The 12,443-nt window shown below is 51.4% G+C and overlaps 1 protein-coding gene across 2 annotated transcripts in view; it reads right to left on the minus strand.

The window, feature by feature from the left end:
* Positions 1 to 5,405: 5,405 nt before the first annotated feature.
* Positions 5,406 to 12,443, minus strand: part of PARK7 (Parkinsonism associated deglycase) — a 16,763-nt gene continuing 9,725 nt past the window's right edge. For both annotated transcript variants that reach the window (XM_007116740.4, XM_007116739.4), the window contains exons 6-7: positions 11,970 to 12,056; positions 5,406 to 5,767 (exon numbers count right to left, since the gene is read on the minus strand). In XM_007116740.4, coding sequence (XP_007116802.2) covers positions 5,607 to 5,767; positions 11,970 to 12,056 — 248 coding nt within the window. In that variant the 3' untranslated portion in view covers positions 5,406 to 5,606. The remainder of the gene's footprint in view (positions 5,768 to 11,969; positions 12,057 to 12,443) is intronic.

The raw sequence follows: 12,443 nt of genomic DNA on the forward strand, positions 1-12,443 counted from the left end.
ACCACCAGACGTGGACCTGCCCACCAGAAAGACAATATCCAGCCTCATCCACCAGAACACAGGCAATAGTCCCGGTCCGGGAAGATCCCACGTGCCGCGGAGCGGCTGGGCCCGTGAGCCGTGGCCGCTGAGCCTGCGCGTCCGGAGCCTGTGCTCCGCAACGGGAGAGGCCACAGCAGTCAGAGGCCCGCGCACCGCAAAAAAACAAACAAACAAACAAAAAAAACAAAAAAAGCGGGTGAGTTCATTCCTGCTTGCAAACTTGTCCATTATTCTTGCACTGATTCACTGCTTAAGGCAAACCAAGGGGATGGTCTAAGGCTCTAAGGCATGACTCTCAGTTTCTGCAACATCATCCTGTACCTGCCTCTCACCTGGCAAGTTATCCCTAACAAGACTGCCACCTTATCTCCCTACATCCCCAGGGCTAGTCATTCAGCAAGGCTAATGGAGGGAAGACTGCTTTTTGTGTAACTGACCACACATCACGTTGGGGACCTGAGGCTCAAGGCAGGTGGGCCCCAAGACCTCCCCCCAACAGGCCGGAGTGGGGTAGGGGCTGGAGGGACAAGCCCTCAGGACGCAGGAATTCAGGACTGACACCGGCTACATTCCATGTGTCTTTTAAAACAAAGCACAACTCGCTCTTCAGTAAACTCTGTGAAATATTATTCTCCCCTTGAACAAAGAAATCTGAGCCAAACACACCTTTACGGCATACTCACTTTTGCTTGGCTTTTAAGAAAATCTCTCGAGCAAAGCTGTGACATTGACCGAGGCCCAGCGTCCCGATCCTGGTGGCTCTCTTGCAAGGCGGTGCCTGGGATTCCGTCACCGCCAACCCAAGGTCTGTGTCTGCACATGGCTCCTCTCTTACCCACAACTTTTTTTTTTTCTTTATTAAGACAATGAACTTTCCACTCTAATGTTATTTATTTATTTATTTATTTTGTAGTACGTGGGCCTCTCACCGCTGCGGCCTCTCCGGTTGCGGAGCACAGGCTCCGGACGCGCAGGCCCGGCGGCCATGGCTCACGGGCCCAGCCGCTCCGCGGCACGTGGGATCTTCCCAGACCGGGGCGCGAACCCGGTTCCCCTGCATCGGCAGGCGGACGCGCAACCACTGCGCCACCAGGGAAGCCCCTCTAATGTTATTTTTAAGCCAAGGAAAAATCTCCAAGAGCAGGCTGACTTCAAAAACAAAACAAACAAAAAAAAACTTTTTTAAAGAGAAAACCCGAGAATGTGATCACACGCAGAATTGAAAAAGCAAAATAAAGCAGCCTCCAGAGTTGTGAGGCCCTGAGCGGGGATTGCAGCTGATCTGACGATGGATAGCAGCTGGCCCAGGACTTGGGGAACCTGAAACAGCCCCTGCGGGCTGCAGGAAGCAAAGATGGTGATGCTGATGGCGATGGTGATAAAGATGGTGATGGCAATCCCGCCGCAGCGCCTGGCCTCGTGAGAGCCCTGGCCCTCTGGCCCTGGGTGCCTTGAGGCTGGAGCTGGGCTCTGGGGGGAGGGGCTCGCTCCAGGATCCCACGCTAGGAGCCAGCAGGGGGTGTCCAGCCCAGACCTCCTCAGCCCCTTCCTGACTTCAGTCACCTCACTGACTCTGGCCTCACACCGAGGGGAGATGCTGTGGCAGGGGTGTCAGTGGCCCTGACCCACTGCTGCTCCTTGGGCACCCAGGTCCCCTGACCAAGGGCAAAGGCAGGGAGTTTTCAAAAAAAAAGCAAAACTATGAGATGACTGCTCAGGAAAATTGAATGTTCTCCTCATTCCTTAGGGAAGCAACAGCCTAGGATATAGAACACACAACCAGACTCTAAGATGATAGAGTCGGCTACACTAAAATCATACATCTAATGTTTCACAGTTTAAGAAATGTACTTCCCCCTTCATGGCTGCCTCTGATCTTCGGACAACCCTACAGCACAGGACCGAGAGACTACAATTTTCTCTTCTTTTTACAACGGATGCCAACGGTCACGTCGTCAGGACGTTGGGAGAACTGAGTTGCATTATGTAGCCAGCACGTAAATCTCCGCATGCTGCTGGAGAAAAGGTTCTCTAAGATACAACCAGTGAAAAAGCAAGGGGCAGAACAGTGACATATGTAATGACTCTGTTTGCATCCAGTGTGAAAGGTTAGCCGCCCAGCTGGACGCTTGGTCCGCCCTGACCCTCCCTGTTGTACTACTTAGCCCCTGGGAAACAACCGCCCTAAGCCCCTCCTTCATTTATTCATCTGGCTTTCACCAGATACCAGTCACAATCACTAACTCTTTGGAAGAGCAGTTTGGCCGTCCCTTCCCTGGGGCAACAGTGACCAGAGCCTCGGGGATCCGAGCCTGGCCACCTCTGCCCAGTGCCGGGAAATCCACGGCCCAGAGCTGCTCACCCGGGCTGGGCTCCGGGTAAGAGATTGGATTTCCAGACCCCATCTCCTCCCTAACTCTGCAAGCGGCCTTGGGCAGACACCGGAGCTCCAGAAGCCACAGCTACGGTCGCAAAGGTGAGAGTGAAGGAAATGATGCCCAAAGTGGGGTGACCCCTGGCTGAGGCCCGTCTAGCTGGATGGGCCACACACTTAAACTCCAAGTCCAGGTCACTTTGAAATGTAGCCAGCCGCCCCCTGCCTTCAGTTCCCAAGTTCTCTTTGTCGGCACCACTGCCCCGCACCCCCTGCCCCCCTACTTCCTAGAAGGAAGAGAGCAGGTGTGTTTAGCATAGGAAAGAAGCCGGCAGATTGAGAGGGTGGAGGCTTTTAAATGCTATCGATACGCCTAAAGCCAGTAATTCGTGACCTGGCCAGAAAAGGCCTAAGGTTTAGATAAAGCAGGTCCTGGAGCCCCTGCCCCAAACACTGTTCGGGGTGGGGGGAAAAACATCTTCGCTATATCGCCTGGAGTCTGATAAACTGAGTCTCTTAAAAATGCTCTTTCCTTTTTGTCCATCTGGAATCACCTTTTCCTGCCGCCCCAAGGGCACAAAAATTCAAAGAGCTAATCTCTTCAATAGTTCCCTTCCTGCAGATCGCTCAAATTCCAGGGAGCTTAATCAGAGGTAGGGGCTGCTGGTAAGATATGCCATGACTTGCGAGAGTCTTTTTTTCAAACCAAATAATTAGTCTGTCTCTCTCTTTTTTTTTCCTTAATTTTTATTTTTTGGCCGCGCAGCCTGTGGGATCTCAGTTCCCCCACCAGGGAGCGAAGCTGCACCCCCTGCAGTGGAAGCGCAGGGTCCTAACCACCCGGGAAGTCACGCAGGAGTTTTTACTGTTCGCTCTTAACAATGAATTACTTAAATGTCGGTAATTTGGGACTTTCAAAGTAACAGGTTTTGAGTTTTTCTTTCTTTATTGAAAGTATATTTTATAGACCTCTTGAATTCATCGATCTGCACTCCAAATTCACCCCTCCTACCCCAAGGGCTCTTTCTCCAGCTCAGGACACAAAATCTCCATGTGACCTTGTGTTCAAGTCAGAAACGGGGGAATGGGCTTCTCACCCACGTGGGCGCCCACCTCTGGGGTCCTCCCCCTTGCTCCCCATGGGGTCCCCTCTCAACAGAGAACCTCTGAACCGAGAAAGATCAGGGTCCTCCTCCAGGGCTCCCCATGAAGGTGCCAGCTAGCTCTCCAACCCCACCCCCAGCCAGCCACCCTCCACACCCCAGTGCTCCTGCCCCAGCGCCTCTGCTCTTCCTGTTTCTTCTTCCTGGAATGCTCTTAGCAGACCTGCCTTACTCAACACCGGCTCTCTCCAGGTTTCCCCTCAGGTCCCTTTTCACAGAGGGAACATCCCTGTCACTGCCCCCTTACCCTGCTTCTCTTCATAGAACGTAGATGTTTTCCTCTCTCCCAATCCTACATATTAGGTCTAAGAGGACAGACTGCGTCTCCCAATGGCTCTTGCAGCACCAGGAACGGGCTGGGCACACAACAGGTCCAGCACAGCCAACGGCTGCTGAAGGGGCAAACCTGACCTTACCTCAGGTCTCGGCTGAAACCTCACCTCAGAGGCCCCCCACCCCTCACGCGGTCTCTCCTGTTCTCTCCCCGGCATCCTCTTTACACCATCAGTGCTTATCAAAACCTGCAATTACGTTTGCATTTTTCATCAGTAACATCTGCCTTGCCTTCTGGTTCAGGGGTAGGCAAACTGCAGCCCGAGGCTCCAATCCCCACTGCTGCCCGGCTTGATAAAGGTTTTGCTGCACGGCCATCCCGCCGGCCTGGTGGAGCGGTTGTGGCTGCTTTTGTGCTACTAGGACAGAGCTGAGTAGTTGTGACAGAAACCTCACAGCGCACACGTCTAAAAGGCCAGGAGGGAGGGAAGGAGGAACGGGAGGGAGGGGGGAAGGGGAGATGGGGGGCGGGGGGGGGGGGGGACAGGCAGCAAAGCACACTGGTGGTATGGCAGTTTTACTCAGTGGCTCAGTCCTCCACCTTCGGAAGCCTGCCCACTACCTCGTTCCTTTCTGTCCCATCAGTCACTTATAAATGGTGAAACAAACAAGCCAAGGGAATTTGTTGGCTCCTGTTTGCAAGCACGTGTTGCCTGCTTCAGGTGCAGATGGATCTTGGGTCAAGCACGTTCTGAGCTTTCCGCCTGTCGTGCTGGAGCCGCGTCTGGCCCGGCCTTTTCCTCCAGGTTCACTGCCGGCCCTCCCGACCACCCAGCAGAGAACCCCAGCGGGCAGGGCACAGGCCCTGGCGCTGAATCCCACTGGCTGACGGTCCCACCTGGGTCAGGGTGCGTCAGGCTTTGGCTGGCCGGGCCTGGGCTGTGCGCCCAGCCCTGGTGTGCATTCCAGCCGCTGCACACGGGAGCCGGGTGGCCCGCGGGGTGAAACTGCCAGGTACTGGTACCCAAGGAAGGGAGGGCAGGCTGGGCCAGCCTTGGGAAGTTTTCAATTCCATCTCAGGACTCTCTCTGCAATGGGAGACGAGGGATTAGCTTACAAAAATTCACCAGTGCAGCCAACTTCGTTGGTATTTTTTAGTCGCACATTAGAGATACAGTTAATGACCAGGAGAGAAGTCACAAGCCTTTTCAAACTCTGTTTTCCGCTCTTCCTCCCTGCTGTGTAAAATGCGTTTCCTATTCATTTATTTCAGCAGCTGTATCAATAAGTTAAGAGCTGCACACGAAGCTGATAAACACTTGGTTTCACACAAGAAAACAGAGACCAGGAGTAAAAGAAGGAACCATCAGTAGTTTTGCTAAATGCCCCATTTATTCTGCAATCAAGGTTCGGAAATGTGGGGACACAAGTGCAGGTTGAGGAATCTCTGTGCAGCTGTCCCGTCACAGCCACACTTGAGGGGGGATGGTGATGACGCGTCTCTGCACAGGAATCCCCTCACTAGAGAACCTGTGAATTATCTTTGAATCAAGTGCTAAATGCCCCATTTATTCTGCAATCAAGGTTCAGAAATGTGGGGACACAAGTGCAGGTTGAGGAATCTCTGTGCAGCTGTCCCGTCACAGCCGCACTTGAGGGGGGATGGTGATGACGCGTCTCTGCACAGGAATCCCCTTCTTTTGCTTCAAGCGAACACGGTGAGGATGGGTTACCCGTCCTCAAACCTCTCTGCTCTAATCTTTAAGGACCAGCGGGGCCTTCACTTGTTCGGCCACCTCCTTGCCGGCCAGCGCCTCGACGATCGCCAGAGCAAACTCAAAGCTGGTTCCCGGCCCCCGGCTGGTGAGGATCAGGCCATCCCTTTCCACACGGTTCTCTGAGTAGCTGTAATGACCTTCAAAATAAAAACAAAAAAGGGTTACGTCGCAATGGGCTATGCTGGACAGCAAGGAACGCCACTGAGCAGTCCCATTCCCTTACAGCACTACCACTGGTCTCATGAAACTTAAAACAAGAACAAGCAAACACCCCCAGGACGACAACGAGGTAGCCAGTCACTCGCAACCCTCAGGCACTCCGAGCTCTCGAAGCATAGCGGGAAGATACTGAGGCCGCCATGCACAGCAAAGAGCAGGAGAAGCTAACCACTGCTGAAATGAAGCGTGTGAACACGTGTGACTTTAACGCAGCTGCAAAAGACCTCGTATGTGTGAGGGGGATGCCGGAGTGAATGCTAAGCATTCACGTTTCTATTCCACAACACACGCAAGTGTCAATTCTGTGAAATGAAGGGTAGAGAATACGCACCCTAAAGTATGACGCCAGGAGTTCAGGAAATGCCACCCCAAAATAGGCTGCTTTGGTATACTGATTATTTTGAGCTAAAAGCACTTGAAAGACAGCACAGGCAGGGAGAGGGAGTGGCTTCCTCTGAATCTCCTTTCCTGCCTAAAGACAGATCATCCAGAAGGAACTCATAAATCCCCTCCCGGGAGTCTCATCAACCAGGAGAGAAAACTAGAAGTTGACACCACACCCAGACAAACTTTGTCACAAACTATCATTCCTCCCATCTACTCTTCGAAGGGTCCCTTCATCTTTCCTAAAAGCCAATTACGCTCCCCTGAGAGGCCTACCTCCCTGTCCCCTTTCTCTGTTAAGATGGTATTTAAGCCAGAATTCTAAACCATCTCAGGGAGTTACTCATTTTTCCCTGGGTATCTCCCATGTATACATGAATAAACTTGTTTTTCTCTGGTCAATCTGTTTTTTTTTTTTTCCAGGGGTCTCAACTGAGAACTCAGAAGGGTAGAGGGAAAATTATTTTTCCTTCCCTACAAAATACTGGAGGAAAAGGGGGATGAGGGTGAACCGGTGTTGAAGGTAGAAACTACCTGTGATACAGACTACCGAGGTAATGCACACACACGCTCTCTGCTGCCTCAAAATCAAACAAGCACAAACTACACATACAGATCGGGAGCGCGGAGAGGGAGGCGCCGAGGCAGAAACCACACTCACTTGTCAGGGACTACTTTCATCCTGCGGCCCCAGTTGGCTGTATTTTTGCAAACATAGTAAGAAATGCGCTTTTCCTATATTCCCAGGAAGTAAACGATACCACCTCCGGGCAAGTCTCAGGGCACAAAGCTGGGATTCCCTGCACCCGCCCCCACGGCTCTCACCCTCCACGCCAGGCAGGCGGTCAGCAGACCCCCCCCGCCCCCCGCCCCGCTGGCCCCGCGCACGCGCAGCACCAGCGCCCTCTCCCTCCTGGAGCTGCTGCCGGGCACACTGCGCTCTTTCCGGCCCCACGAGGCGCCCGGCTGCTCCCTCTGCACAGGAAGCTCTTCTCAGCGACCTGCTCTTTCAATTTCAGCATCAGCACCGAGCCCTCGGTCACAGGTCAAGGAGGGCACCTGTGACCCCTCTCTCTCTAAACCAGGTCCCTCAGGTCACTCCATCACAGCGCCCCCCCAGCACCAAGGAAACAATATGTCTCCTCTTTACTGTCTATTCTGTAAAACGCTGAGCCTTCACCTGCCCGTCTGGCCCAGGGTATTAATGGCACCAAGGGGGTGGCCCCAAGTACCAGGTAAGTGAAAGAGTGAATGAACGCTCCTCCGCCTGCTGCCTTATTGCAGGACCTCTGCGTCCAGCCTCGCTTCTGGCTGCCCTTCCCTCCACACTCACACCACCAAAACGGGAACCTTTCCAAAGCGCAAATCAGAGCACACCCAGTTCCCCCGGGAGAAGCCTTCGCCAACTTTCTCCAGCACCTTGAGGTGACCCTGAACTCCACGTCACGGTGCACAACCCCGGGGCCTGGCCTGCGCACAGAGACTGGACAGGAAGGAACCAGAGGGGAGACGGAAAAGAACCCGCGTCCAGGTGGGAGCAAACGGTGACCTGGATGGGACAGCGGCAATGGAGAGGAAACGAAGGTCTGAGATGTACCTTGGAGATAAAATGCCCAGGCCTTGGGGAAAGACTCGATGTGGAGAGACATCAAGGATGACGACGCCCAGCCGCCTGTCCTGAGCAACTGGGTGGGCGGGTGGTGGCACCACTCAGTGACGTGGGACACGAAGGACAGAGGGTCCTCTGTGAGATCCCGCCACACCCAGGCCCCGCAGGGAGAGCCAGGCACGCAGCGCACACACCCCTCTGAACCCCGCCCCTCCCCCACGCTCAGTGCAGACCTCCTGACAGTCCCCGCCCCCCCAGAACACCTGAGGACGTGGCTCTATCTTGTTCCCTTTTCTGTTCCCAGAGCCTAAGGAAGAGCTCAGGAAATGCCTGTTCAGTGAACACATACAGAAAAACGTCTCCTGGGACTTCCCTGGCAGTCCAGTGGTTAAGAATCTGCCTTCCAATGCAGGGGACATGCGTTCGATCTCTGGTCGGGGAACTAAGATGCCACATGCCGCAGGGCAACTAAGCCCGCATGCCACAACTACTGAGCCCGCGCACTGCAACTAAGACCCAACGCAGCCAAAAAAAAGAAAAGAAGTCTCCTGAGCAAGATGCTTCTGCTGCATTAACGAGCTTTAGAAACCACGCCCTGATGCTCATGTCCTTTCAAAGTGGATGAACAACACCTGCAGTGGTTTATGTCTTCCTAAACCTCATTAAAAATCACGTCACCCACTGAAATAACTGACTACAGTATGTGAAACATTTCCTAGTTACACTTTTTTAGAAGAAAAGAGGATCCCTGGTTTGAGAGCGAGAGGTTTTCCTAATCTAACCTCATTTCCTGATGGTTAAAGATCATTTTAAATGCTGAACTAGAAAACTGGCTGGGCTGGGTCTCCTGGAGCTGAGACGGACAGGTCAGCGGGAGGTACGGTTCTAAACGGTTCACTTAACAACCTCTTTGTGGGTAAAATATTACAAATACAGCCTAAACTGGTTAAAGATGTTTAAAGGTTCCATGGTTCTCAGGATCTCAACCACGAAGAGCAAAAGGTCTACTTACGTACCACCTCCACCTAGTGGCGACAATGAGGAACCCCCCCCCCGCCACCCCCCCGCACCAGCCAATTCCTGGCCAACCCGCAGAAGGCATTCATTCCCTGTTAACTTTAAGCAAACACCCCAAAGCCTTTCTCTAAGCCCAGAGATGAAGCACCTGGGGAGGCCAGGGGGCAGCAACTAACAGCAGCTTTTTACCTGCACACCCCTCACCTACATGGTCTGGGCACCACAGGTGGAGGAGTCGCCACAGAGATGGGGTGTCCCAGAGAGCCCGAGATATTTACTATCTGGCCCTTCAAGGAAAAGCCGCCGACCCCTGAGCACAGCAGTTCTGGGTTCAAATCCAGGTCTGCCATTCACTAGCTGTCTGACCTCTCTGAGCCTCCTTTTTCTCTTCTGTAAAATGGGGATGATACCAACCTAACAGGATGATTATGGGAACCCAACCAAACCAAACGCCAGCACGACGTGGTGCCGTCATTACCGCAGACATGGCCAGGGAAGAGCAGCCTGTTCACTGCGGCGTCGCCGGCACTCAGCCCAGAGCCAGGCCTACTGATCTGAACACGACGTTCACCACGAGGACGAGGCAGAGCGCCTCCCGGAGGCGACATCCAGGAAGTGACTAAGCCCCACCCCTCAGAATGTTCTGAAGGGGCAGAGACTGCAAACATTTTTCTCTTACAAGAGGACTTACGTGTAAGAGGACAGAATGCAATGCTGGTAACTTAGGCGTGTGGGGGCCCTCACCAGGACAGAGGCGGGGCCCCAGTTCCGGCCTGGCTCCAACAAGTGGCCTCGCCTCCCCAGGCGAGGTGAAGCCAACACCTGCCTTGCTGGGCACTGGGGCTGAAAGGCTCGAGATAACGCGCAGGAATATACCCTGTAGGTGCCCGAGAGTTAACGATCTCATCTTTTTCTACTTCTGATCAGCCTCAACTTCCTGAGGCGTTACAAGGAAAGAGCCACAAAGATACATGTGCAGATAACAGGGAACATGTTCCACTCCTTCTTCCTTCTCACGTGTCGTAACTACTAAAGGAAGCCCGAGTCTGTTCTTTCTAACCCTCCAAAACCCCTCCATTAGCTCAAAGTAAATTAAATCCCTACACTAAAAAATGCCCAGAAACCAGAGCCTTTAAAAAAAAAAAAAATCAATTTTCACACAGATGGTTTTACTGACAACTTAGTATCTTTCTGCCAACTAAAATCATAGATTTTTCAAGAAAATACTACTTTGGATCAGATTTAAGAATATGCAGAATCTGTAATACCGAGAGTGAACCCTGACATAAACTATGGACTTTGGGTGATGATGACACATCAGCGCAGGTTCATCGACTGTAGCAAAGACACCGTTTGGTGGGGGAAAGGAAGCTGATGGTGAGGGGAATGGGGTGGGGTACTGGGGGGTTAGGGAAATGCTGTACTTCTTTGCTTAATTTCGCTGTGAACATAACACTCCTCTAAAAAATAAGGTCTATTAATCTTTTTAAAAAGGCAGTGAATGAAAAGTGCATCACTTTACTTTGCGATGAAAGCATTAACATAAGAAAAAATTTACTTGCCCTACTTTTAGTTCAGAATAAGTCCAGAGCAGAACAGAGATAGACAAGAAAATGTATCAGTCGCACAGCTGTTTTCAAATCCGCTTTTGATACTATTAGTCTTTTATTTTTTTTTCCAACATCTTTATTGGAGTATAATTGCTTTACAATGGTGTGTTAGTTTCTGCTGTATAACAAAGTGAATCAGCTGTACGTGTACATATATCCCCATGTCTCCTCCCTCTTGCATCTCCCTCCCACCCTCCCTAACTATTAGTCTTTTTATTTAGCCACTGGTTTTTGGTTGGTGGGTGTTTTAAACGGAGCCGGTCACTTGGTCTCCCCACTGGCTGAACGCCAGTCGAGCCACTTTTGGCTTCTAGGTGGGAATTTGTGAGTCCCTGCACTTATCCACACCAGCGTGATCCTTTCTCTCTGCATGTTCCAGGGTCTCTGCCTCCCTGTGATACGCACACCAGGGACAGGCGGCAGAGGAAGATACCACCTGACAAAAGACACTACCTGGTTCGTGCTCTGAATGTCACAATGAGAAGCAGTGGCTACACAGTTGTACATCCAGGAGCTTGGTTACATTGTTTTGCTGTTAATTACACACTGCCTCATATTTTTAAATTTGACGCAAATGTCTCTGCAAGCTGTTAACTCTTGGAGGGCAGAGACAATGACGTGCTTTTTAAAAATAATCTCCAAGTGACAAGCAACAATAAGTCAATTTTTAAAAAAGTTGATAAATTACCAAAAAAGGTTATAATGTTAGGTTAAAAAAGCAAGCTGCAGAATATACTTACTAGATCTCATGTGAGTAACAATATTAAACTGCAAAGGACAATGAGTATGTGCAGAGAAAATTCTAGAGTTTCACAGGAAAACTTAATAGAAGTTAAACCTGATAAGCAGAAAGGTGCTGGGGAAGTTAGAGAGAAGAGAAACATTTCCTTTTATTTCACCCCTTTCTGTGCTGTTTGCATTATTTTTTTTTTTTTACCATGAATAGAAATTGTTTTCATAAAAATAAATGAATAAAAGTTAAACATCTAGCTGATATTTATAAAAGAAGCCCGTGAGCGAAGGAACAGGCCTGCCTGCCACCCGGGCCTCCTCTGGAAGAAGGGAGCAATGTCCATTTTACTTTGGATTGTGGGCAAAAGGGCACGTTCTGAAATGGCTATCAAGGTTTAAAATTTACCCTCAGGCCACTGGCAAAGTATTCAGTAAAAATACTAGTTAAACTGGCATTTTGCAACCACCCCAATCTGTGAGCACGAGGAGGCCGGCTGGCCTTTGGCTCGGGCCCTGTGTCCCCTGCGGCCCCTGCGGCCCCGTTAGGGTGCGCATCTGCAGACCCGCACCGTTAGGGGGCCCACGCGTAGAGACCCGCACCATTAGTCCGTCTCTCTCATTAAAACACTTGCAAAGACAGTGAGGAACACATCACACCCCAGCCCACAGAGAAGCCCTCTGTACTACTGTCTACCGAGTGGGAAGCAGTGCTATAGCACAGCTTCTGAGTAGGTCTTCTGGCGCATTAGAACAGAAGCATGTACTTACTCCCGTCCATCATTTTGTCTTTAGCAAGTGGGTGTGTTGTAACTTTGCTTCCAAAACCTATTTCATGAGCCAACAGAGCCGTAGGTCCTAAAAAGAAGATGAATAAAAAGACTTAAATGTAGACACAGAAAAACCCATGTTTTAAAAATCGCAGCAGCCAAAATATTCTTCAAAATCAGGGGCTCTTACCTAAAATATACTTACGATTCTGAAACTAAACACTTCTTAGTATGAGAGATAAAGTATGTTTATAATAAACCATCTGCTGAGCACATGCGGCAAATACGTACAGTTAAAACACATCAATAGGGCTTCCCTGGTGGCGCAGTGGTTGCGCGTCCGCCTGCCAATGCAGGGTAACCGGGTTCGTGCCCCGGTCTGGGAAGATCCCACATGCCGCGGAGCGGCTGGGCCCGTGAGCCGTGGCCGCTGGGCCTGCGCGTCCGGAGCCTGTGCTCCGCAACGGGAGAGGCC

The sequence above is a fragment of the Physeter macrocephalus genome, chromosome 3, assembly GCF_002837175.3.
Source record: "Physeter macrocephalus isolate SW-GA chromosome 3, ASM283717v5, whole genome shotgun sequence".
Lineage (NCBI taxonomy): Eukaryota > Metazoa > Chordata > Mammalia > Artiodactyla > Physeteridae > Physeter > Physeter macrocephalus.